At 40.7% G+C, this 27,924-nt stretch overlaps 1 protein-coding gene across 1 annotated transcript in view; it reads right to left on the bottom strand.

The window, feature by feature from the left end:
* pgap1 (post-GPI attachment to proteins inositol deacylase 1) overlaps positions 1 to 26,761 on the bottom strand; it is a 189,298-nt gene extending 162,537 nt beyond the window's left edge. The window contains exons 1-4 of the mRNA XM_080198351.1: positions 26,613 to 26,761; positions 15,891 to 16,044; positions 15,477 to 15,652; positions 4,705 to 4,876 (exon numbers count right to left, since the gene is read on the bottom strand). Coding sequence (XP_080054477.1) covers positions 4,705 to 4,876; positions 15,477 to 15,652; positions 15,891 to 16,044; positions 26,613 to 26,759 — 649 coding nt within the window. The 5' untranslated portion in view covers positions 26,760 to 26,761. The remainder of the gene's footprint in view (positions 1 to 4,704; positions 4,877 to 15,476; positions 15,653 to 15,890; positions 16,045 to 26,612) is intronic.
* Positions 26,762 to 27,924: the final 1,163 nt, after the last annotated feature.

Genomic DNA, 27,924 nt, shown 5'->3' with positions numbered 1-27,924 from the left:
CAGTGATATGTAACATCCACGGCTCCTTTACCTAAGATTTCTCTGACAATCAGTAAAACACAAATGCAACTCCATCAAACAATTCAACATTTAATACATGATAAATTAAAAATAAAATAAACATTAAAACAATATTTCAGACACATAATTAGCAAATTCAACAAATCAGCTGCAGTGTTTTACTTCTTAAATTGAAAAAAGACTTCTACCCACAAGCAACTCCAAGCCAGTCAGTCAGTTTAAAGTCAGTGGTGGGCAAACTTATAAATCACTTGGGACAGAATTAATAGTCATTTTATAAACGTGGGTAAACCAGCATGGATTTATTAAGGCAAATTTCTTGGGTTTTTGAAGAAGTAACAGTGGGTTTACTCAGAAATTGATGTTAGAACCCCTGCTCTTAATACCTAGATCAAGGTTACAAGGCACTTGATTGGCAGACAGTGGGGATAAAGGGGTCTTTTTCAGGGTCAGCTGGTGACTAGTGGTGTGCCTCAGGGGTTGGTGCTAGGACCACAATTTTTCATGATATGCATTAATGATTCCAAGGAAGGAGCTGAAAGCACTGTTACTATGTTTATACATGAGACAAAAATACATAGAGGGACAGGTAGTATTGAGGTAGCAGGGAGGCTGCAGGAGGACTTGGGCAGATTAGGAGAGTGGACAAAGAAGTGGCAGATGGAATACATTATGGAAAAGTGTGAGGTTGTGCACTCTGGAAGGAGTTATGGAGGCATAGACTTTTTTCTAAATGGGAAAATGCTTAGGAAATCAGAAACACAAAAGGACTTGGGAGTCACGGTTCAAGATTCTCTTAAGGTTAACATGCAGGTTCAGTCTGCAATTAGGAAGGCAAATGTAATGTTAGCATTCCCATCAAAAGTGCTAGAATACAAGAGCAGGGATGTACTTCTGAGGCTGTATAAGGCTGTGGTCAGACCCCATTTATAGTACTGTAAGCAGTTTTGGGCCCCACATCTAAGGACGTGCTGGCCTTGGAAAGGGTTCAGAGGAAGTTCACAAGAATGGTCCTTGGAACAAAGAGCTTGTCGTATGAGGTACGGCTGAGGACTCTGGGTCTGTACTTGTTGGGAGATTAGAAAGATGAAGGAGCATCTTCTTGAAACTTACAGGTTACTGCGAGGCCTGGATAGTGTGGACATGGAGAGGATATTTCCACTGGTAGGAAAAACTACAACCAGAGGGCACAATCTCAGGCTAAAGGGACAGTCCTTTAAAACAGAGATGAGGAAGAATTTCTTCAGCCAGAGAGTGGTGAATCTGTGGGACTCTGTGGCCCCGGAAGGCTGTAGAGGCCAGGTCATTAAGTATCTTTAAGATATAGATAGATAAGTTCTTGATTAATAAGAGGATCAGAGGTTATGGGGAAAAGGTAGGAGAATGAGGATGAGAAAAATATCAGCCATGATTGAATGATGGAGCAGACATGTTGGACCAGGTGGTCTAATTCTGCTCCAATGTCTTATGGCACAAATTCAAAATGTGCAGGTGAAACAAAACTTGGATGTATTCTGAACCATAAGGAGAATAGTGAAGAACTTCAAAAGGACTTATAGACAGGTTGATGGAATGGGAAGACAAGTGGCAGATGGAGTTTAATGCAGAGACATGTGAAGCGAGTCAGGAAGACTGCAGGGATGCAAAAGACATTGAGGGTATAATTTTAAAGGGATGTGGAAGCAGAGTGACCTGGCTTAATACATGCATAAATCAAAGTTGATAGGACAGGCTGCAAGTCTGGCTAATAAAGCACACAGTCATTTGGGCTTCATCAAAATGGCACTGAATATAAAAGCAAGGAAGTTATGTTAATTCTCTATAAAACACTGGCTTGGCCTCAACCAGAGTTGAGTCCAATTCTGGGTGCCACTGGATGTGAAGGAATTAGACAGGGTGCAGGAAAGATTCACGAGAATGAAGTTCCAAATTCCTGGGGCCAGTTACACAGAAAGATAGGAGAAATTGGAACTGCTCTCCTTGGAGAAGAGAAGATTGGCAAGAGATTTGTAGAGGTATTCAAATTCATAAGGGCTCTGTACAGAGGCAATAGGGAGAAACTATTTCCAAAGATCGAGAACCAGGCAGGCACAAGTTTACAATAACTGGCAAAAAAAACAATGGTAACATAAAGAAAAACTTTTTCATGTACTACCTGACAGTGTGGTACAGAAAGAATCAAACGATCTTTCAAAAGGGAATTGAATCATTACCTGAAAAGGAAAAATTTGCAGGGATACAAAAAAAAGTCAGGGGAATGGTACCAGGTGAACTGCTCCTTCAGAGCAGTTCAAACATCATGGACAGAATGGCATCCTTCTGTACTGTAACAATTCTATGTTTCTATGAAAACGCTTTACAGCCAACAAAATACTTTTGACTGTTGTAATGAAGGAATGGCTGAGCCATTAAAGGAACAGCAAGCTTTCATCAAAAGCCATGAGACAATGACCAGATCATCAGGTTTGGGTGTTGATGGAGGGATAAAAATTGGCCTGCATATCACGAGAACATCATTGCTCCTATTCAAATAGCAACCTCAAACCTTCTACTGGAAGACAGCAGACTGGATTTTGGGTAAGTGTCTCATCCAAAAGATTACACTTCCAAAAGTGTAGCGTTCCCATGGTAGTGCCACCAATTATGTGCTCAATTTTAAGGAATGGGTTCTCAGAAGTATGAATGCCAGAGGTATGAATTATATTTTGAAGGTAATTCATTGTCTCTGAAGCAATTTGGGCCATCCCATGGAAATGAAAGCTTCTCTGCCAATGCAAGAGTTTTCCTTGCTCTACTCACTACTCCATACCATACCTCATCTATTCTTGATCATGTCAACATCTGTAATTCTTCTCTTTCCTCACTACTCAGCACTACAATGTGCTCACTCTCTTCACCCTACAACTATTTAGCATTGTCATTTGAAAAGAAAAATAACCATACTACATTTATCAATAAATATAAATACAACATATTGTTTTACAGGATCAGGACCATAAAATATATAATATTTGGTTTTCAAAACACTCAAGACATTTGACTAGAACATAGAACACTACAGCACAAGTTGCGCCGATCACATCTATACCTACCAAGCCATAGAACTATTTGTAACTCCCAATCCCATTAGGTCCCATATACTCATCCAGAAGACTTTTAAAAGACCCCAGTGAGTTCGCTTCTACCACCACCAATGGCAGCCAATTCCACTCACTCACCACCCTCAGTGAAAAACTTATCCCTAACATCTCCTCTGTACTTGCTTCCCAGCACCTTAAACCTGTGTCCTCTCGTAGCGACCATTTCAGCCTTGGGAAATAGCCTCCAAGAATCCACCTTATCTATTCCTCTCGACATTTTATAAACCTCTATCAGGTCGCCTCTCAACCTTCGTCTCTCCAGGGAGAAGAGACCTAGCTCCCTCAACCTATCTTCATAAGGCATGCCTCCCAATCCAGGCAACATCCTTGTAAATCTCCTCTGCACCCTCTCAATAGCTTCCACATCCTTCCTGTAGTGAGGCGACCAGAACTGCGCACAGTACTCCAAGTGGGGTCTGACAAGGGTCTTATAAAGTTGCAGCATTACCTCCTGACTCCCAAACTCAATCCCTTGATTAACGAAGGCCAGTACACCATACGCCTTCTTGACCACATCCTTCATCTGCGAGGCCGATTTAAGAGTCCTATAGACCCGGACCCCTAGATCCTTCTGGTCTTCAACACAGCTAAGACTCCTAACCTTGATATTGTACTTCTGCATCCCATTGGTCCTGCCAAAATGGACCACTACACATTTATCCGCATTGAAGACCATCTGCCATATATTCCAGAAAAATGTGGGTTCTCGCATAACTTAAATATCAAGACCACTGTTAACTATGCAAATGTATAGATCACTTTTTTTTAGTATGAAGAACAGCAACTCATATTCCACTATGACATTTATCTTCTATGTTTGCTATTTGCTTTCCCTGATTATCTAGGAGTGGAAACACACCCAAAAATGCTGGAAAACAATGGAATTGTTTGTACATGTTTTTCCAATTTTTCATTTTTGTGCATAAAGAATAGCAAATTAGAATTATAACATTTATAAAATCCCCATTTCTGTCTCACTTTGCATTTGCTCTCCTCTTTTATTTTCTTTCCCGACTGCAGTTTATTGATACATCACACAAAACAGTGGCAGAACCATGCAGTCAATGGAAACTGAAGAAATAATGGAGGCTAGTCCAGTCAAAGGAATTAATTTGCTGTCTCAGATTAATACAGGAAATATTCCTCAAAATCAACTTTTGGCTGAATGCCTGCAGTTAGATGAGCCATCCAAAGCAGATTTGTCGCACGCCAAGCATCTGTCGCATGTCTGCTCAACCCCACCTAACCAAGATAATTGTCAAGTTCATGGTGGCCAAATTAAAATTGTCTGGCACTGACACAGGAGTGAACACAGTAGTGTTTGATCATTCACAACCCCAATCACTTAGTATAACACAATAAAATTTAATATTGCTTGTACACCATACATGTAACATACATCAGGTTGTAATAAAAAAAAATTAAAGGAAAACAGATTTCAATAAACCTCTCCCTTATCCAAATTTGTTGAGAGAAACCCCTGTAGAAATCAACTGAATTTGGAGTGGCAAAAACTTTATGAATGAGATCATGTCAGACTTACCTATGAGGTAGCTATCCACGAGTAAGACTGGTGCAACATGAGGTGTGGCTTGAGTTATAATAAGACTTATCAGTGTAGGTTTGAAGTTGGGTAAAGTGAATAGTGCTCTAGCAATGATGCCACCCATTGAATGACCTACAATAGCAACACTGCAGGGTGCAGTTTTTTGATCCTATGGACACAAACAGATCAAAGTTAAGCTCCTAGTAACCATTTTGGGTAAATTACTTTGGGAAAACTAGAAGAGATGATATTAAATTGGTTATGCACATTTCAGTGTGATGGGAGACAATTTTTAAAAAAAACTTTTCTATTGTTGTTGAGACACAAACTAATATCCATAACTTATCCTTTTATTCCACCTTTCCAGAAAGCTGTCAATGCAAGTAATTGCTGCCATAAAGGAAACAGATATCTGTATCCCACACAAATTATACAAGTTTAATTGAACAGCAGCATATCAATTGAGTTGGTTGGAGTACATTCAAAAAAGTGTGTGTGTGTGTGGTGAGGGGGCAGGGGGGTTAGAATTGCTCCTTCAATGTTAGGGATCTAGTAATCATTGAAAATTTTAAGACAGACTGAAACTGAAGAAATGCAGAATGGAAACATTTACTTATAAAGTGTCTATATTAATATATTGTATATTTGCATTATATTCTATTTATATCACACCTTCCACAAATCTGGTACAGATTTCTAATTAATGAACTCTACTTAATTAGTTGGTTATTTGATGGTAAAGAGGAAATAAAGCTGAAACATTGAAGGATAAAGTTCTGATTTTGCTATGACCTTGACTAAAATGTCACCTCCTGCCAATAGTCTTGAAGAAATGTATTACTTTTCAAGAACCAATATGTGCTTTCTAGTAAAAATCAAGTTTAAGCTTGAGCTACTGACATATGATTTGAGGTTTATAATACTGTAACAAGGTGAAACTTTATTAACTTGATTTTACCTTTAACTTACTTTACATAAAATTATTTGTGTCAGGATGACATGAAAATAGAAACACATTTCAGTCTCTGAAAACTGTCATATAAATATACAGGTCAGATTACGAATATTCTTTCCATTAAATATCTGGGTACATATTTGTATAGAAACAAGTGCATTTCTTATGGCTATGCTCATAATGAGGCAGAGAATATTACAAAGATTTGAGAGTGATGTAGTGAAAGGGAATGAAGTGGAGAATCATAAAATAAGTACAAATAGGTGAAATGTTTCTTGATTGATAAATGGGAAATTTGGGTCAATAGGGAAAGTGTGCCATTATCAGCACGAGACACAGTTAAAATGTGATGTATTATATGAAAAATTGTTTTATATTTAGCAGCAGTCTTATGTGGCACTGTTCATGGTAATCAAACATGCTCTTTCACAATGTATTAACACAACAAAGTACCATTAATTATTCTGCAGCTACATTGCAGCTTGGTGTAAGCTGTCTTCTCTATTTTAAGGACAAAATGTTGATATACAAATTACAAAGACCATTTAAAAAGAACACAATAACTTGGAGCAGTAGACCATCTGGCCCTTCAATCCTGCTCTGCCATTCAATATCATGGCCGAGCCTGAGTTTAAACTCTACTTCCACACCTATTTCCCTTATCCCTCGATTCTGAGACACCAAAAATGTCTCTATCCCAGCCTTAGACATATTCAATGATGGAGTATTCACAGCCATCTGGGGTTGAGAATTCCAAAGATTCACAAACCTTTGGAGTGAAGTAATTTCTTCTCAACTCAGTCTTAAATGATCAGCCCCTTATCCTAAGACTGCACTCCCTTGGTTAAGACTCCCTGATCAGTGGAAGCACTCTGTGTTTACACTTTCAAACTCCTTCAGAATTTTGTAGATTTCAATGACACCGCCTCTCATTCTCCTAAACTTCAGATAAGGCCCTGAGGATGTCAGATTTTAATTCCTCAAGTCCCTTCGATAATTCTCCGCTGATACTAGCTTTAATAATTTTCTCAATCTTTTAGCCCCAAGATGATGTTTAGTTCTGGTACGAAACTTGCGTCTTCTGCCGTGAAAGCTCACAAAAAAAATACATGTTCCATGCCCTGGCATTTCTTCATTCCCCATTATTTGTCCCGTCTCTGATTCTAACAACCTAACCTTAACTTTAGCTATTTTGTTCCTTTTCAAATGCTTATAAAAATTTACAATATGTTTTTATATTTCATGTTAGTTTCCTCTCATATTCTATGTTTCCCATTTTATCAAATTTTTGGTGGTCCTTTGCTTGTTTTGAAAACAAACTCAATCCTCAGACTTGTTTGTTTTGCAACATTATAAGCCTCTTTTAATGTATTATCCATAAATTCTTATATGAACTACAGATGGATCTTTCTTGCGGAGTTTTTGTTTTGCAATGGGATGGATTTTTATTGAACATTTTCAATTGTTTCTTTAAATATTTCACACTATTCATTTACCTCCATATTTTTACGCCAATTTACCCAATTAGACTCAACTAGTTCTATTAAGTTAATAAATCTTACAGATTGGAATGTATAGTTTCAAGTTGTTGCTTAGATACACCATTGCTTTGCAGGAGCAACAAAGTGCAATGTCCTCATAAGTTAACCAACACTTTTATTAAGCAGACTGTTACCCATTCATTCATTGCCTCTGAGTAGCACTGCTCTAATATATAGCTCTAAAATTAACTTGTCTCATTAAGGACACTGCTCTTTGTCTCCTGTTGGAAAATGATCTGAATCAGTCCTCCAACAATTACAAGCTAATGATTGCTGTGGAAGTTCTTCTGGATTGTGTTTCCAGCATTCCTTTCCATGTTACCTTAGCAACTTTTTCAAATAATCTGAAGAAAAGGAAAGTGCCACAAAATAACAGCTTTTGTTCTGATTGTGAATAGTTTTTCTAATATTATTGTCATGATTTGTTGCTATTTGCACAGAATTCTGAAAACAAATTGACATTTCATTTCATCCTGCAATAACTAACAAATGTGTAGAAAACTCTTTCCAACTTTGTTTGAAATTTCACTGGTCTAAAATTTAGCCATAACTATAATTTGAATTTTAGCCATAAATGTCTTAGAGAAGGAAATACATGTATATAGAACAAGAGAGCCAGTTATAGGATACAACATTAGACAACGTAGAGTTTTATGACAAGACGGTGTAAAAACAAAACACAAGCGAAATTACAGAAACAAACCAACTGGCATTCTATGTTAGAAAGTTGATTTGTTTGGCCAAATTTTCAAAACTTGACAGAAATGTTCTTTGGACTGGTCAGTGAGTGCAATTTTGTAGATCCAGGAAAACAATTACAACATCAGAAACCTGGATATGTTGCACATAGTGGCTTTCAGTGCTGTGAGGTAGCAGTGCTAACCACTGTGCCACCATGCTGCCCATTATCAACGATTTTGATAAAGCACAAAAAAACTGAGTTAATTCTAGCAGCATGCTACAAATCACCAGATCAGGATAAAAAAGTTTGTTCTTTGAAGAAATAGGAAGTATATAAAGAACACAGTGGTTAGCGAAGCTGCTTCACAGCACCAGGGACACGGGTACAATTTAACTTTGGATGACTGTCTTTGTGGAATTTGCAAGGGTTTCCTTCGGGTGCACCAGTTTCTTCCCAAAGATGTGCAGGTTAGGTCAATTGACCATGCTAAATTGTCCCTCAGTATCCCAAGATGTATAGGTGAGGGGGATTCGCAGGGTAAATACATGGGTTATGGAGTAAGCCTAGGTAAGTCAGTAGACTCAATGGGTTGAATTGCCTCCTTCTGAATTGTAAGAATTCTATGATAAAGTATTTAGAATTAGACATCTCAATTAGGCTAATATAAATTGGTGAAATCCAAACAATAGTGCCTCTGCGTTGGAAATTGTGCCCAAAATTATGGTGGTTTCATTTGGCTTCAATTTTCTGCAAAACATAATTTACACTGTTTCTTTGTAATGGAAACAATATTGGATATGAAGAAAAGCATTTAAAACTTTGCATCTAAGAGAATGAACATAATTCGGGGGCATCTCAACTCAAATTTAAAAGTCCCAAATGTTTTTGGTACTGGTTCAACAAATTGAACCTTGACACAAATACGTGGAAAACAAACCCAAAGACTTGAGTTAGAGTAGCAAATGTAATACTGTTTCACAATCCACCGTGTCAAGCAATTTTCCCAGATGGGTCATGATCTCAACATCAGCCTCAGGTGGTAGGCGGGTCAAGGGACACAATGTTGTATAGCCAGCAAACCCAACAGCAGTGGTGGATTCTGCCAAGGCAAGTAAAGCGATTGCAAGGATCCCTCAAAATAGAAGCACACTCTGCACCATTGTGAATAGTTAAAATCATGCTGGCCACAGATGTTATGCCATCATTGTGGAGGCAGATGGGTAGGGCTTGCAGCTATCGTTGCCGCATCCCAGGAGATCCAGGGTGGATAGATTGCCAGCCTGCCACGAGGAAGACTCCTCCAGTTACCTACTGGACTCAACTTCATCAAGGGTTATTTGGATAACTGCTACTTCCAGGCAGGTTGTCATACTGACCCCATCTCTGGCAAGATCGCTCAGGAGCAGGATGCATCAGGAGGCCAATCTATTTTCCAACTGTAGCAAAAATGAATACAATGGCTACGATCTTTCAAAATTCCTTGGATTCTGGAATAATCCCAGTAATTTGGAAGTTACCAAATGCAACACTGTTATTCAAGAAAGGAGAGAGAGAGAAGATAGGGAACCACAGGCCAGTTAGCCTGATATTTGTTGTTGGGAAAAGTGCTGAAATCTATTATTAAGGAAGTCTGAACAATACACTTGAAAAAAAATCATTGTATAATTAAGGTGAACATGGTTTTACAGAAGGCTAATTGTGTTTGACAAATTTATTAGAATATTTTGAGGATGTAATAAATAGGGTCGATAAAGGGGAACCAGTATATCTGGATTTTCAAAAGGCATTCAATAAGGTGGTAAGAGAAGGGCTCGTGGAGTTGGGGGTAATATATGAGCATCATTTTTAAAGATGTACCAGATATTAGAGAATATTCGTAATATATACATTGAAGGCTAAAGTCTTCTGCTGTTAAAGATTGCATGCCTTAGCATTCAAAAATGCATTGTGTAACAAGGTGAGAGTCATTTTGAGACATTGATTATGAAAACAAAAGATGTCAAAAATCTAACTCAAAACAAGGAAAGGTGTCTGGTGCTAAGCAACTGAAGAACTGGAAAAGCATTATTTTGAAACTTAAATGTGTTTCTTCTAGTTTGAGAAAATAATGAAAAACTAATAGGGAAAATGATTACAACTTATTTGCACTCAAAGTAGATGACCCATAATATTTTCAGCGCATCCAGAGAGGTTTGCTCGTGTTATTGGGGAGCGTTTATGGAAGGGTTAAGTATAGTGGAAATAATCTTTTGAGGTATATCTATTTCAATGCCAGGAGTATTGTGGGGAAGGCAGATGAGCTGAAGGCATGGATTGACACGTGGAAATATGACATTATAGCCATTAGTGAAATTTGGCTACAGGAAGGGCAGCTCAATGTTCCAGGGTTCCAACGTTTCAGACATGTTAGAGGCAGAGGGATAAAAGGTCAGGGGTGGCATTGTTGGTCAGGGAAAATGTTACAGCGGTACTCAGGCAGGATAGATTAGGAAGCTTGTCTACAGAGGCCCTATGGATGGAGCTGAGAAACAGTAAGGGTATGAGCATATTAATGGGGTTGTATTATAGACCACCTAATAGTCAGAGAGAACTGGAGGAGCAAATCAGCAGAGAGATAGCTGACAACTGCAAGAAACACAAAGTTGTGATAATGGGGGATTTCAATTTTCCACATATAGATTGGGACTCCCATACTGTTCAAGGTTCAGATGGGGTAGAGTTTGTAAAATGTGTTCAGGAGAATTTTCTACATCAGTATATAGAGGTGCCAACTAGAGAGGACGTGATATTGGATCTATTGGGAAATGAGTTAGGGCAGGTGACAGATGTGAGTGTGAGGGAACACTTTGGATCCAGTCATCATAATGCCATTAGTTTCAACCTGATCATGGATAAGGATAGATCTGGTCCTCGGGTTGAAGTTCTGAACTGGAAAAAGGCCAAATTTGATGAAATGAGAAGGGAGCTGGGAAGTGTGGATTGGCACAGGCTGTTCTTTGGTAAGGATGTAAATGGAAAGTGGGAGGCCTTCAAAGGAGAGATTTTGAGAGTGCAGAGTTTGTACGTTCCTGTCAGGATTAAAGGCAAAGTAAATAGGAATAAGGAACCTTGGTTCTCAAGGGAGATTGTAACACTGATTACGAGGAAGAGAGAGTTGTATGAAATGCACAGGCAGCAAATCAAGGAACAAATCAGATGCTCGAGGAGTATAAAAAGTGCAAGAAGCTACTTAAGAGGAAAATCAGGAGGGCTAAAAGACATGAGGTTGCTTTGGCAGACAGTGACGGAAAATCCAAAGAGCTTCTATAGGTATGTTAGGAGCAAAAGGACAGTGAGAGATAAAATTGGCCCCCTTGAAGACCAGAGTGGTAGACTGTGCATGGAACCAAAAGAGATAGGTGAGATACTAAATGTTTTTTTTTGCATCCGTATTTACTGAGGAAACAGGCATGGCATCTAAGGAAATAGGGAAAACAGGTAGGGAGGTCATGGAACTTTACAGATTAAAGGGGTGGTGCCGGCTGTTTTGAGACAAACACAGTAAGAAGTCTGACAACACCAGGTTTAAGTCCAACCAATTTATTTGATAGTAAACTGACAAGCTTTTGGGGTTTGCCCCTTCGTCAGGTGAGTCAGTCTTAAACCTGGTGTTGTCAGGCTTCTTACTGTGTTTACCCCAGTCCAACGCCAGCATCTCCACATCATTTTTTGAGGCAAATCACAGTGGATAAATTCTCAGGGCCAGACAGGGTATTCCCATGGACCTTGAGGGAGGCTAGTAGTGAACTTGCAGGGGCCCTGGCAGACATATTTAAAACGTCAGTATTCACAGGGGAGGTACCGGATGATTGGAGGGTGGCTCATATTGTTCCGTTGTTTAAAAAAGTTTCCAAAAGAAATCCGGGAAATTATAGACCTGTAAGTTTGACGTCGATGGTGGGCAAGTTATTGGAAGGCGTGATAAGGGATAGGATCTACAAATATTTGGATAGACAGGGATTTTAGGAAGAGTCAACATGGCTTTGTGCGTGGTAGGTCATGTTTAACCAATCTATTAGAGTTTTTCGAGGAGGTTACCAGGAAAGTGAATGAAGGGAAGGCGGTGGATGTTGTCTACCTGGATTTTAGCAAGGCCTTTGACAAGGTCCCTCATGGGAGGTTAGTAGGAAGGTTCAGTCGCTAGGTATACATGGGGAGATAGTAAATTGGATTAGACACTGGCTCAATGGAAGAACACAGTAAGAAGTCTCACAACACCACATTAAAGTCCAACCAATTTATTTGATAGTAAACTCACAAGCTTTCGGGGTTTGCCCCTTTGTCAGGTGAACGGAGAGTTCTGGCCTCGCCTTAACCTGGTGTTGAGACTTCTTACTGCGTTTACCCCAGTCCAACGCCAGCATCTCCACATCAATGGAAGAAGCCAGAGAGTCATTGTGGAGGATTGCTTCTGAGTGGAGGCCTGTGACTAGTGGTGTGCCGCAGGGATCAGTGTTGGGTCCATTGTTGTTTGTCATCTATATTCATGGTCTGGATGATAATGTGGTAAATTGGATCAGCAAATTTGCTGATGATACAAAGATTGGAGGTGTAATGGACAGTGAGGAAGGTTTTCAAAGCTTGCACAGTGATTTGGACAAACTAGAAAAATTGGCTGAAAAATGGCAAATGGAACTTAACGCAGACAAACGTGAGGTATTGCACTTTGGAAGGACAAACGAAAGTTGAACGTAGGCAAAATGGTAGGACTCTGAAGAGTGCAGTTGAACACAGGGATCTGGGAATACAGGTACAGAATTCCCTAAAAGTGGCGTCACAGGTGGATAGGGTCGTAAAGAGTGCTTTTGGTACACTGGCCTTTATAAATTGAAGTACCGAGTATAAAAGTTGGAGTGTTATGGTAAGGTTATATAAAGCATTGGTGAGGCCAAATTTCAAGTATTGTGTATAGTTTTGGTCACCGAGTTACAGGAAGGATGTAAATAAGGTTGAAAGAGTGCAGAGAAGGTTCACGAGGATGTTGCCGGGACTTGAGAAACTGAGTTACAGAGAGAGATTGAATAGGTTAGGACTTTATTCCCTGCAGCGTAGAAGAATGAGGGGAGATTTGATAGAGATGTATAAGATTTTGATGGGTATAGATAGAGCAAACGCAAGCAGGCCTTTTCCGCTGAAGCTAGGGGAGAAAAAAAAACCAGAGGGCATGGGTTAAGGGTAAAAGGGGAAAAGTTTAAAGGGAATATCAGGGGGGCTTCTTCACACAGACAGTGGTGGGAGTGTGGAATGAGCTGCCAGATAAAGTGGTAAATGCGGGGTCACTTTTAACATTTAAGAAAAACTTGGACAGGTTCATGGATGAGAGGGGTGTGGAGGGATATGGTCCAAGTGAAGGTCAGTGGGACTAGGCAAAAAATGGTTCAGCACAGACAAGGAAGGCCAAAAGGCCTGTTTCTGAGCTTAATTTTCTATGGTTCTATGGAGAGTGCAAGAGGAGGACTCTGGGTCAGGGCAGTCGGCAGAACCTAGAAAAGCGAGCAATTAAAAACAAAACTGCACGAAAGGGGAGATTTTTGAAAACATCCAGGAGTAACATCACAGGAGAAATAAAAGTTAATTGATTGAGTCCAAGAGCCAGCACAAGAGTGGCACCCTTGTTAAGTAGAACCGTGAGTATTCCTAGTGTACAGTCTTTAAAGTAAAAATCTTTAGTTTCAATAGTATTTAAAGTATAAGTAACGTAATGTCCTTAATACGTTTAATGTTCTTTTACGACAGGAAGTAGACATAAAGGAAGTAACTTAATGGTAAATCATGACAGAGCAGATCAGCTACATGGAGTGCTCCTGTGCAACGTGAGAAGGGACACTCCCAGCATTCAGGGTGACCATATGTGAGACTTTCGTGGATAGCACTTACAGTGAGGTGATAAAGAGTACACAAGCAGAAAGGGAATGGGTGACTGCCAGATGGAGTGAAGAAACTAGGTGGGTAGTGCTGGAGTCCCCAAGGTCCGTCTCCCTCTCTGACAGATTTTCCATTTTGGAAACTGCTGGGGGAGATGGTTTCTCAGGGGAATGCAACAAGAATCAATTCTGAGACACCATGGGCAGCTCAGCTGCACAGGGGGCAGGAGACAGGGTAGTTGTGATTGGAGATTCAGTCATAAGGGGGAAACAGACATATCTGTGACTGCAGATCTGACACCAGTATAGAATACTGTTTCCCTGGCTCCAAAGTCAAGAATGTCTCTGAGCAGCTACAGGACATTCTGAAAAGGGTGAATAACCAGACTTGTCGCCCACGTCAGTGCCAATGCTAAAAAAGGGATACAGTTCTACAAGCAGAATATATGGAAATAGGACATAAATTACAAAACAGAACCTCAAAGATCTCAGCATTACTCCTAGTGTTATGTGCTAGCAAGATCAGAAATAGGAGAATAGATCAGTTGAACTTGTGGCTGGAGAGAGGTTGTAGGGATTTAGATTACTGATGCATTGGGACCGATTCTGTGGAAAATGGGATCTGTACAAGTAGGGCAAGTTGTAGCCCAATAGGATTGGGACCAACATCCTCGCAGGGGCATTCAATAGTATTGTGTGGTACTAGTACAGATAAACCTGACCTGAGAAAGGTGCTGTCATCAAGATTATTAAAAATTCTGATTGTGACAAATTGTTCCCATTAGTCGAAAAGAATGTAGCCAACAGGCATAAGTTTAAGATAATCACAAAATAAATTAGAGAGAAAACTTAAAACAAAAACTGGGGGGTGAAATTAGTCAATGCTGGTGTGGCAAAATAGGTTTATGGCAAATTGGCAGGCTATTTTACACTGGGCCCAATTTTCAATACACTGGATGTCAATGTTGATTTATTGTCAGCTTTTGTTTGCATTACTGGTATTGATCAATTTTATCCCACCATAGAATCCCTACACTACAGAAGGAGGCCATTTGGCCTATCTAGTCTGTACCAACCACAATCCCACCCAGACTCTATTCCTGTAATCCCACACATTTACCCTGCTAATCCCCGATGCTAGGGTCAATTTTAGCTTGACCAATCAACCTAACACACATATCTTTGGACTGCGGGAGGCAACCAGAGGACCCGGAGAGAACCCACGCAGACACAGGGAGAAAGTGCAAACACCACACAGACAGTTACCAAGGCCAGAAACGAACCTGGGTCCCTAGCGCTGAGGCAGCAGTGCTAACCACTGTGCCCTCATGCCGCCCAAAGTTCATATTTTATAGAGTGGTTATGATGTGAATTCTCTGCCTTAAACCATTGCTGAAGCAGTCTATAAATCCTCTAAAAGGGGATTTAAATAGCTCTTTGAAAATGACAAATAGTAAGTAGGAGGGGAAGTGTACTGAAGAATGGGATGAGACCATGTGGTTTACATGGAGAAAAACATACGCACAAACTTGACACAGGGCCAGTTTCTGTACTGAACAATTTTATGATCTATTGGCGTTTGGAGTAAGAATGAAGTTTGAAATAGGTTCCAGGGTGGGTAATGCCAAAACAGTTTTGCTTCTCATCAGGGAAATATTTTGAAAGGGAAGATTTTATTTCAATCTTACCTTGTAAAGTTTAAGAATGACTTTTATACACGCATGTACAAATGTGGTTTGCCTTTCAAGGCTTCCACCGTAAAGTGCAACAAGCTCCTCGTTAAAATCAATGCTAAAAAAGTCAAAATGGAACTTGTTATGAATGTTCTCAGCTTTCCTTAGTGCAACAGAGCCCAGGGAACGAACTGAAACACAAAACCAAAATATAAAGTGTTATAAGTATTCAGATGGAACAAACAAATCAAATTGATTTTCTAACGAAATTCTTCTGATCCGTTTGACACTCTAATGTACATACATAATGTACATTCATTACAATTTATGTTTACGATCTGCTAATTTGTCAACATTTCTTGAAGACCAGACTGCACAATCATTAGGGTAGGAATGATTAAGAACTGATTAACAAATTTAAAAATGTACCTTGTCTGTAACTCCCAGCATTTCCTGGAAGGAACAGAACAGGGATTCCAGTGGCTTTTAGATTCTTGCGTGCTTCAACAGAGTCTCCCTCTCCATACAGATACAGGCCGTAACTTGGGTATTTACTAGTAAGTTTATACGGAAGCTTGATTTTCTGTTCACAGAAAAAGATTAACTGGAGTTATAACTCTTCCCCATAAAAAGTTTTATGTTTTTTAAAAACTATGATTCAGAATAAAGTGTTCACATTTTTGCCTTGTCCTTGTAAACATATACAACAACATCACAATGATACAAACAACTTACAATTCAAGAATTTAATGACATAATAGCTAGGGTACACACAAAATAGCCACATCAGAAATTGGATAGAAAGTGTTTTCTGCAATACTAGGTGTCAAAAGGTTAGGTCATGAATAGAAAATTTTAAACTGAGTTTAGTTCATAAATGGCTAGTCTGGAGTCAGTAAGCAGACGTAAGGATTGTTTCCACCCTTACAGTTCTCTATTGAATAGAATAACTTATGCAAAGCAGCAAAAAGTCTCAAGGCTAGCTATTTTTCAGTGCTCACACGAATAACGTCAGTGAATTACAGGCACCATCACAGGCAAACGTTCACCACCTTCATCCCACACTTTCAGTAATGAATCTGAATTAGAACATAAAACCAATGTTCTTGGGGACACAAAGCTAATTGTGGAAACGAAAGTATAATTTTAAACACAAGGCCTGTTTAGTAAACTTTGCATTAAATCATAAATCAAAGCAGTCAGTGGTTGGGAATGCAAATATTATCAGATTCCTGATATAATGTTGAAGGTATAATATTTTAATGCTTGGGAAAGCACAATGGGAAGAATATTCACTGTATGGTAGACTTGAAAGAAGTCAGTTGTTTTCTTTTAAACGTGAATTAGTAAAGTTAATTCTGGCAGGTGAAGAGAATACTTAAAAAAAATTCTTCATATTTTTAAAAAGCCTCACTGACTATGCAAAATTGGGCATCATGATTGGACCTACAGCAAGTGATTGTTTACTATAGTATGAATTAATCTGTTAAATTGACAAGAAAAATGCACTAAATAGCAAATCTATCACAGAAAGATTAACTTCAAAAATACTGATGCAGCAAATATTAAGTGTTACAACAAACAAAGAACTCTTCACTAATCTTACAATTGCTTGAAGTAAAACGTTAAAGTTTATTAGTCACAAGTAAGGCTTACATTAAAACTGCAACAAAGTTACATAGAACATAACAGCGCAGAACAGGCCCTTCGGCCCACGATGTTGCGCCGACCAGTTAAAAAACAATGACCCTCTAACCTAAACCAATCCCTTTTCATCCAAACCTATCCACGGATCTCTTAAATGCCCCCAAACTATGCGCATTTACAACTGCAGCAGGCAGGGCATTCCAATCCCTCACCACCCTCTGGGTAAAGAACCTACCCCTGACATCCGTCCTATGACTACCCCCCCCCTTAATTTAAAGCCATGCCCCCTCGTGCTAGCTTTCTCCATCCGAGGAAAAAGGCTATCACTATCCACCCTATCTAAACCTCTAATCATCTTATATGTTTCAATAAGATCCCCTCTTAGCCGCCTTCTTTCTAGCGAAAACAACCCCAAATCCCTCAGTCTCTCCTCATAGGACCTCCCCTCCATACCAGGCAACATCCTGGTAAACCTCCTCTGCACCCTCTCCAAAGCCTCCACATCCTTCCTATAATGTGGGGACCAGAACTGCACACAATACTCCAAGAGCGGCCGCACCAGAGTTGTGTACAGTTGCAACATGACGCTGCGACTCCTAAATTCAATCCCCCTACCAATAAACGCCAAGACACCGTATGCCTTCTTAACAACCTTATCTACTTGATTCCCAACTTTCAGGGATCTATGTACACATACACCTAGATCCCTCTGTTCATCCACACTATTCAGAGTCCTCCCGTTAGCCCTATACTCGACACATCTGTTATTCCTACCAAAGTGAATTACCTCACACTTCTCCGCATTAAACTCCATCCGCCACCTCTCGGCCCAGCTCTGCAACCTAAGTCTCCCTGCAAACTATGACACCCTTCCTCACAATCTACCACACCTCCGACTTTGGTGTCATCAGCAAATTTACTAATCCACCCAACTATACCCTCATCCAGATCATTAATAAAAATTACAAACAGCAGTGGCCCCAAAACAGATCCCTGAGGCACACCACTCGTAACTGAACTCCATGACGAATATTTACCATCAACCACCACCCTCTGTCTCCTATCTGCTAGCCAATTCCTGATCCAATTTCCTAGATTACCCTCAATCCCATACATCTGCATTTTCTGCAGAAGCCTACCATGGTGAACCTTATCAAACGCCTTACTAAAATCCATATATACCACGTCAACTGCCTTACCCCCATCCACCTCTTTGGTCACTTTCTCAAAAAACTCAATAAGGTTAGTAAGGCACAACCTACCCGCTACAAAACCATGCTGACTATCTCCAATCAATTCATTACTCTCCAAATAACTATAAATCCTATCCCTAATAATTTTTTCTAAAACCTTGCCCACAACAGAAGTAAGACTCACCGGTCTATAATTCCCGGGGAAGTCTCTGTTCCCCTTCTTAAACAATGGGACAACATTCGCTATCCTCCAATCTTCCAGTACTATACCCGAGACCAACGATGACCTGAAGATCAGAGCCAGAGGCTCTGCAATCACCTCTCTTGCCTCCCAGAGAATCCTAGGGTAAATCCCATCCAGACCAGGGGACTTATCTATTTTCAAACCCTCAAGAATATCCAGCACATCCCCCTTATCAACTGTAATACTGTCTAGTTTACACCCCTGCAACCCAGTGTTCTCCTCAGCTACATTCATGTCCCCCTGCGTGAACACCAACGAGAAATATTGGTTCAATGCCTCTCCAATCTCTTCCGGTTCCACACACAACTTCCCTCTGCTGTCTATAACTGGCCCTAATCTTGCCCTAACCAACCTTCTGTTCTTAACATACCTATAGAACGCCTTAGGATTCTCCTTGATCCTATCAGCCAAAGTCTTCTCATGTCCTCTTTTAGCCCTTCTTAACTCACTCTTCAACTCCCTCCTGGCCAATCTAAAGCTTTCTAGTGCACTACCTGAGCCCTCAAGTCTCATCCGAATATAAGCCTCCTTTTTCTTTTTAACCAACGAAACAACTTTTTTAGTGCAGAACGGTTCCCTAGCTCTACTAATTCCTCCTTGCCTGACAGGGACATACCTATCAAGGACTCGCAGTAGCTGCTCCTTGAAAAAACTCCACATTTCGGACGTTCCCAGTCCCTGTAGTCTCCTAGTCCAATCTATGCTTCCTAATTCTCTCCTAATAGCCTCATAATTACCTTCCCCCAGCTAAAACTACTGACCCGAGGTTCATGCCTATCCCTTTCCATCACTAAGGTGAACGTAACCGAATTGTGGTCACTATCACCAAAATGCACACCAACTTCCAAGTCTAGCACCTGGTCTGGCTCATTTCCCAGCACCAAATCCAATATAGTCTCACCTCTAGTTGGCCTATCTACATACTGAGTCAAAAAACCTTCCTGCACGTTTTGTACAAAAACTGACCCCTCTAACGAGCTAGAGCTATAGCAATTCCAATCAATATTAGTAAAGTTAAAGTCCCCCATAACAATTACCCTATTACTTTCACTCCTAACCAGGATCGTCTCCGCAATCCTTTCCTCAACCTCTCTAGAACTTTTAGGAGGTCTATAAAAGACTCCCAACACGGTGACCTCTCCTCTCCTATTTCTAATCTCCGCCCATACTACCTCAACAGACAAGTCCTCATCAAACTTCCTCTCTGACACTGTGTTACAGTCTTTGACTAATAATGCTACCCCTCCCCCCTTTTTACCTCCTTCTCTACTCCGACTAAAGCATTTGAACCTTTAAAAAATCCAAATCCAAAGTTAGTGTGAAATTTCTCTAGTTGCCACGCTCCGGCCCCTGTTCAGGACAATGCACCTAACCAGCACATCTTTCAGACTATGGGAGGAAACTGGAATACCCAGGAGGAAACCCACGCAGATACAAGGAGAATATGCAAACTCCAACACATGATGTGAGAATGCTGGCGTTGGACTGGGGTAAATATAGTAAGAAGTCTCACATCAACAGGTTAAAGTCCAGCAAGTTTATTTGGTAGCAAACACCACTAGCTTTCAGAGCACTGGTTGCCCCTGCATCAGGTGAGTGGGAGTTCTGATCACAAACAGGGCATATAAAGCCACAAACTCAATTTACAAAATAATGATTGGAATGCAGTTAATCAAGTCTTAAAGATACAGACAACGTGAGTGGAGAGAGCTTTAAGCACAGGTTAAAGGGATGTGTATTGTTTCCAGACAAGACAGTTAGTGAGATTTTGCAAGTCTAGGCAAGTTGAGGGGGTTACAGACACTGTGACATGAACCCGAGATCCTGGTTGAGGCCGTCCTCATGTGTGTGGAACTTGGCTATCAGTCTCTGCTCAGCGACTTTGCACTGTCGTGTGTCATAAGAACATAAGAAATAGGAGCAGGAGTAGGCCATCCAGCCCTTCGAGCCTGCCCCGCCATTCAATAAGATCATGGCTGATCTGTCGCTGCTCAGTTCCACTTTCCCGCCCTCTCCCCATAACCCTTAATCCCCTCTCCTATCAAAAACCCATCAACCCGCGTCTTAAAAATATTTAGCGAGGCAGCCTCCACCACTTCAACGGGCAGAGAATTCCAGAGATTCACCACCCTTTGAGTGAAGAAGTTCCTCCTCAACTCCGTTCTAAACCGCCCCCCCTTTATCTTGAGGCTGTGCCCCCTAGTCCTACTGTCTTTTTTGAGCGGGAAGAGTCTTTCCACCTCTATCCTATCCATCCCATTCATCATTTTATACGTCTCAATGAGATCTCCTCTCATTCTTCTAAACTCTAACGAGTACAAGCCTAGTTTATTCAGCCTCTCCTCATAGCTCAACCCCCTCAACTCCGGTATCAGCCTAGTAAACCTCCTCTGCACTCCCTCCAAGGCCAAAATATCTTTGCGCAGGTGCGGCGCCCAAAAATGCACACAGTACTCCAGTTGTGGCCTCACCAATGCCCTATATAGCTGCAGCAAGACCTCCCTACTTTTATAGTCAATCCCCCTCGCTATGAAGGCCAGCATCCCATTCGCCTTCCTGACCACCTGTTGCACCTGCAAGCTGGGTTTTTGCGACTCATGCACAAGGACCCCGAGGTCCCTCTGCACCGTCGCCTGCTGCAGTTTTTCGCCCCGTAAGTAATAGTCCTTCCTACCATTCTTCCTACCAAAGTGGACCACCTCACACTTGCCAACATTAAATTCCATTTGCCATTTCCTGGCCCATTCGCCCAGCCTATCTAGATCCTTCTGCAGACTCTCCACACCCTCCGCACAATTTGCCGTTCCCCCAATCTTGGTGTCATCAGCAAATTTCGACACCCTACACTCGGTTCCCTCCTCCAGATCATCTATATAAATGGTAAAAAGCTGAGGCCCCAGCACCGACCCCTGGGGCACTCCACTAGTCACCATCCGCCAATCCGAATAGCACCTGTTGACCCCCACTCTCTGCCTCCTATTTGACAACCAATCCTCTATCCACGCTAACACCCTACCCCCAACTCCATGTCCCTCGACCTTCTGCAATAACCTCTTGTGAGGTACTTTGTCAAACGCCTTCTGAAAATCTAGAAAGACCACATCCACCGGCTCTCCTCTATCCACCGCCCTAAACACCTCCTCATAGAACTCCAGTAAATTTGTCAGACATGACTTCCCTTTAATGAAACCGTGCTGCGTCTGCTCTATCAAGCAATTCCCTTCAAGATGCCTCGCAATTTCCTCCTTAATGACAGATTCTAACATTTTACCTACCACAGACGTTAAACTAACTGGCCTATAATTCCCCGCCTTTTGCCTGGCACCCTTCTTAAACAACGGCGTAACATTAGCCGTTTTCCAATCATCCGGCACTTCCCCGGAATCCAGCGACGTTTGGAAAATAACCACCAAGGCATCCACTATCACCTCCGCCATTTCTTTCAGAACCCTCGGATGCATTCCATCCGGTCCTGGGGACTTGTCCACAATCAGCCCCTCCAGTCTGTCGATGAAGGCCGCCTTGGAGAATGTTCACCCAAAGATCAGAGGCCAAATACCTGTGACCACTGAAGTGTATCTTTAAGACTCAATTAGCTGTAAAGACTTGCATTCCAATCATTATTCGTGTTAACTGAGTTCGTGTCTTTATATGCCCTGTTTGTGATCAGAACTCCCACTCACCTGACGAAGGAGCAGCGTTCCGAAAGCTAGTGGCATTTGCTACCAAATAAACCTGTTGGACTTTAACGTGGTGTTGTGAGGCTTCTTACTGGGCAAACTCCACATGGACAGTGACCCAAGCCAGGTATCGAACCCAGGTTCTTGGTGCTGTGAGGCAGTAGTGCTAACCATCATGCCAACCATGAAAAATTCATCCTAAAAGTTTAAATCATCCAATGGTTTGAAATGAGGAAGTAAAGTGGAAATTTATTGTGCAACCATCAGAAAATTTAAATTAAGCAAACTAAGAGTACTTTATTTGAAACAGATGAATCAAAAACACATCCCATTCACCTATCATTCTAGTGCCCACTGATCTACATTAGTTCCTAGGGTAAAAACTCTTAAAATTCTCATCCTTGTTTTCAAATCCGTCCATGTCGTCTCTATCTCTGTGACCTCCGAGATATCTGTGCTCCTGTAACTATGATTTCTTGTGAATCCCTAATTTTAACCATTCCACCATTAGTGACCATGCCATCAGTTGCTTAGGCCCAGAACTCCAGAACTTCCTCCCTCTATCTCTCTGCCTTGCTAACTCTCTTTACTCCTTGAAGACATTCCTTCTTATCTTTGACCAGGCTTCTGGCCATTGGACCTAATATCTTCTGACATGGTCCTATGTCATACTGTTTGATAATACTCCTGTAAATGACTTGAGATGTTGTACGGGCAGCATAAATGCACTTTTGCCTCACTGCCAGGGACCTGGCCTCGGGTGACTGCCTATGTGGAGTTTGCATGTTCTCCCCATGTTTGTGTGGGTTTCCTCCCACAGTCCTAAGATGTGCAGATTAGATGGATTGATCGTGCTAAATTGCCCCTCCCAGTGTCCCAAGATATGTAAGTTAGGTGGATTAGCCATCTGTGGGGTACAGGGAAAGGGCAAGAGGAAGTGGGCCTGAGTAAAATGCTCCAGAGTCGATGCAGACTCAATGGGCTAAATGGCCTCCGCTGCACAGAACAGATTCTATGAATATTTTTTAAATAAATGCAAATGGTTGTTGCACAGAGGATGTCATTGGTTCACTGTGCTTGTGCCAATCATCAACTGCAGATTGGATGTGTCAATCCCAACTTCCTTTCCCTCCAAATATTATTTCCTTGCAAAGATGGTTATTCACTTGGGTTCAATACTTATCACTTAAAAATTCACAACTCCCCATTTTGACATTAGCCCTAAATTTACGACTAATTATCAATCTGCTAATCAATGGACATAATCAGTTTTCCCATCTCAAATATTTTCAATATTTCAAACACTTATATTCCCGTTAATCTTCTAAGCGCCACCTAACAGGGAAAGTTTCTCCAAGTACCTCACAGTAACTACCTTTTAATCCCCATCTAAAAATGCAGCTTTTCAATAAATTTAAATAACGGGTAACCACAATCTTGCACTGTGCTCCAACTGTAATAAGATGTTGTCTTTTGCAGATTTGTAATCCCCTCCACAATTTTATATTCAATGCTATATGTAAATCCAGCACCTCATTTGCCTTTTTCACATCCATATTTTCTGATTTAAGGAGCTGCACCTTGAGAGTTCCTCCACCCTGCTGAGAATGTTATTTAGCATTAACTTTCATTTTCCCCACAATGTACTACTGCACATATATTTGTGTCAAATAACATTTGACATAAATCTGACAATTCCCTATAAATCCATCATGTCGCAATCCAGTTAACAATTTACATATCCCCAAACTTGGTACCATAAACAAACTGCAATGACACTTCTTCTGAGTCCCTAAGTCATTAAGGATAGATGGCCCAGCACAGCTCATTCAGCAAAACCTCAGCTACATTTTTCAATCTATTTGCCCTGATTCTCTATATTCTTAAATCAACCCTGTGTCTGTATTTCACACTCATTTTCCAAGACCAGTCCTTAATTTTCAATTTATCAAATCTGAAAATAACTGATGAATTACTATAATACAAATTCAAACACATCTGAGGGGCTCAGCCAAATCAAAACCTACATAAATAAAACCCCTAGGCATTTTTTAAAAACATGAGCACTATTTGAAAAACAGTATACTACACAAGAGTGTATCTGCATCATCTGTACTAAGCTCAGTCATTTCAGATCCTGCTTCCACTGCCACATTTCACCTTAAGTTCAGATGACGTGAATATACGTTGAGAAACAACAAAGGAACACAACCACTTCAATTATGAAAACCAACAGTAAAGTTAAGCTTTAAAAGCACATGCACAAATGGACCCATTGCCAACTATACATTAGCTGTGTGAACCCCAACTCCTTTTCCCTCCTCCTTCAAACGTGTGTTATATTTCCTCTCAAAGGTAATAACTCACTTAGCTTCAATATTCGTCACCAATAAAATTTCCCAAATTCCCCCATTTTGATGCTACTCCTAAATTTAAGCCTCATTACCAATTTGTACTCAATGGAAATAAACAGTCTTCCCATCTCAAATAAAAGCAAATTACTGCAGATGCTGAAATCCAAAACCAAAAGAGAAAATGCTGGAAAATCTCAGCAGGTCTGGTGAAACCTCAGAACTGTTGAGATTTTCCAGCATTTTCTCTTTTGGTTTTCCATCTCAAATCTTTAACATTTTGAACACCATTAATCTTCTCAGTTCTACAGAATACTGAAATTGTTTTTTTCCAATAAAGTTCATTTGTCTTGCAGCATATACATGGATACCCATTATCTTATATTGTTAAAAAGGAAAATGTAAAGGCTTCTGCTACTCCAGGAGAAATAGGTCAGGAATGTTGACTCAAAGACCTTTTTTTGGTTTTGGTGGAGGAAAATGGATAAAATAGACTTCAATTTAGGGCTGGGATAGTTTTGACGAGTAGGTAATTAGCTATAGTCAACGACAGATCATAGACATCTCTCTCCTGAAGACAGATTATTGGTTATATAACTTGTGGGGCAACTCTACACATCAAGCATGGGTCAGGGAAATAGGCCTCAAAAAAATATTACAGCTGGTATGGAGATTGAACCATTAACTCTGACAGATCTTACTTGAATGGTCACTTGAAAATAAAAATAGTACAACATTAAAAGTCTGACTTATAAACTAGGCTATTTTCTTAACCTACCATTTGAAGATATTATTTCTTAATATTCATCAGCAGCAATGATCAGAACTCAAGTTGTGGTCACATCATTACGTAGTTTTGAGCTTAACAAAATAAGGCAAATTCATCAAAGAATTATTGGTTCCAATAAAGCATCTTTAAAGTCGACACAAAAGACCCCATTAAAATATTCTGAAGAGCAACAAGGAAATTATCCCTGATACCTGAGTGAATATTAGTCTCTTAATCAACACTTTGAAAACAGATTAACTGGTCATTGTCATATTGCTGTTTGTAGGAGTTTACCGTCACAAATAAGCTGCAATCCTGCCTAAACAAGTGTCCAATGTAAAACGCTTGATTGTGTAGCACTTTTGGCAGCCTTCAATTCTGAACGGTACTATATATATCTTTTTCTACAAAAACGCAGTAAGCTGATCCGAGATTTTTTTATGCAAGTCAAAGGATGTGGCTAGGTCAGCATAAATTGCTCATCCCTAATTACCATTGAGGTGATGATAGAAAGCCAGAATACAAATGTAAAAAATCTACATAAATAATTGATTAGACCAGAGGGTTGGGGTTGGGGTTGGGGTTGGGGTGAAAACATGGAAGTTCACTAAAACAGTAGGAACGAGTGGCTTTCATTGTAGACAAAACCGAACAGAAAATAGGGCACATTTCATTGGATAAATGGCTAAGATGATACTTAGCGAAAGTGTTGAAAATTCAGGAGCATTTGTGACAAGGATACCCAAACACCACAAATCTAACAAAAAACAAAAATATTTTTATTGCTTAAATGACGGGCAGTCGGGAGGGGAAACCATACAACAACGGTGTAAAAAGAAATCACAGTAGCGTTTAGAAAATAGATTTAAACAAATATAGTAAAGAGAAAATAAGTGGAAGCCAAACCAGCACAATGACCCAAACTGCCTCCTTCTACGCTATAAATGTCAACGAGTTTAATGACAGTGAATAATAACAGAAAAAGTGGTTAGGTGCTAATCAGAAACGAGACAAAGGTAACACTGAATTTATAAACTCTCCAAAATAAAACTATTAAACTAGAAAGTTTATTGGATTCCAGTCTCTCAAAATCCCAGCAAGATAACAAAAGCCTTGGCAAAATACTTGGTACAGAGCAAACTTGTATAAACTGGACCCCAATGGCCTGTTGCACCGTCAGGCAGAGAATTAGTAGCAGGTTTATGCTCTGCACACATTAGAAGACTCCAGGCTCTTCCATTCACCTGTTGGGGCTGCAGCCACTTACTATATATTGTGGGTACTCGAACATGTAGGTCATGCTACACTTGTTTTCTTCATACACGAACAACACGTCCCATATTCCGAGACTCACTAAAGTCAATAAAAAGCTCTGAAATATCGCAGACAGCCACCTCTTCCGACCGCCAGCCATCGTCGCGCTCGTCACTGAGCAGGTGTCACCTAACCTGCTGCCGCCCGGTCTGAGGAACCGTCATCTGATTGGGGACAGATGCTGTCAATCAGCTCAGAGGCCCCCCCCCCCCCCCCGCCTTATCAAATCGGGAGACGAGAACACGCACTTTCAGCTATCAAGTTAGGTTGACTTCACACGGCAGCGTACCAACGTCATCGACGGCAGGTCGCCGGAAGGGCACGATCTTCTCTCCTGCCTGCCATGTTGGTAAGGTCTGCCCTGGTTAAAGCAGTAAAAAGCCTGACAACACCAGGTTTTAGTCCAACCTATTTATTTGATAATATACTATTTATTTGATAATATAATATGAGTATATTATCAAATAAATAGGTTGGACTAAAACCTGGTGTTGTCAGACTTTTTACTGTGTTTACGCCAGTCCAACGCCGGCATACCCACATCATGGTTAAAGCAATCAGACATTTCAATATAATTTCTGGCCTTTACAAGGCTGAAAACTTATACTGATTAGTAGGTCAGGCGATTTTGGTGTTGTCAATTCTCGTTTAATGTATGCTTGGAGTTTTGAGCATGTGTTTTAATCATCTAACAGCATGTGGTCCTTCAAAAGAAATACTTGCTTATATAGTGCCTTTGATGACCGCTGGACATGTAAAAGCTTTACAACCAGTGAGGTACTTTTGAAGTGTATTCACCATTGTAGGAAATGTGACAGCCAATGTGCACCCAGCAGGCACCCACAAATAGCAATGTAGTAATGACCAGATAATAGAATCCTACAGCCCATGGAGTCTGCACCAACCACAATCCCACTCAGGCACTATCCCCATACCCCTACATATTTACCCACTAATCCCTCTAACCTATGCATCTCAGGACACAATGGGCAATTTTAGCATAGCCAATCAACCTAACCCACACATCTTTGGACTGTGGGAGGAAACCAGAGCACCCGGAGGAAACCCACGCAGACACGAGGAGAATGTGCAAACTCCACACAGACAGTGGCCTAAGCTGGGAATCGAACCCAGGTCCCCGGAGCTATGAAGCAGCAGTGCCAATCACTGTGCTACCATACCACCCAAATTTGTTCTTGTAGTTTTGATTGATGAATATTGACCAAGACACAGGGCATACCTCCCCTGCACTTCTTCAACAAGAA

This window comes from Carcharhinus amblyrhynchos, chromosome 11 (genome assembly GCF_965287045.1).
Source record: "Carcharhinus amblyrhynchos chromosome 11, sCarAmb.v2.hapA, whole genome shotgun sequence".
Classification (NCBI taxonomy): domain Eukaryota; kingdom Metazoa; phylum Chordata; class Chondrichthyes; order Carcharhiniformes; family Carcharhinidae; genus Carcharhinus; species Carcharhinus amblyrhynchos.
This window is presented reverse-complemented; position numbering and strand designations above follow the sequence as displayed.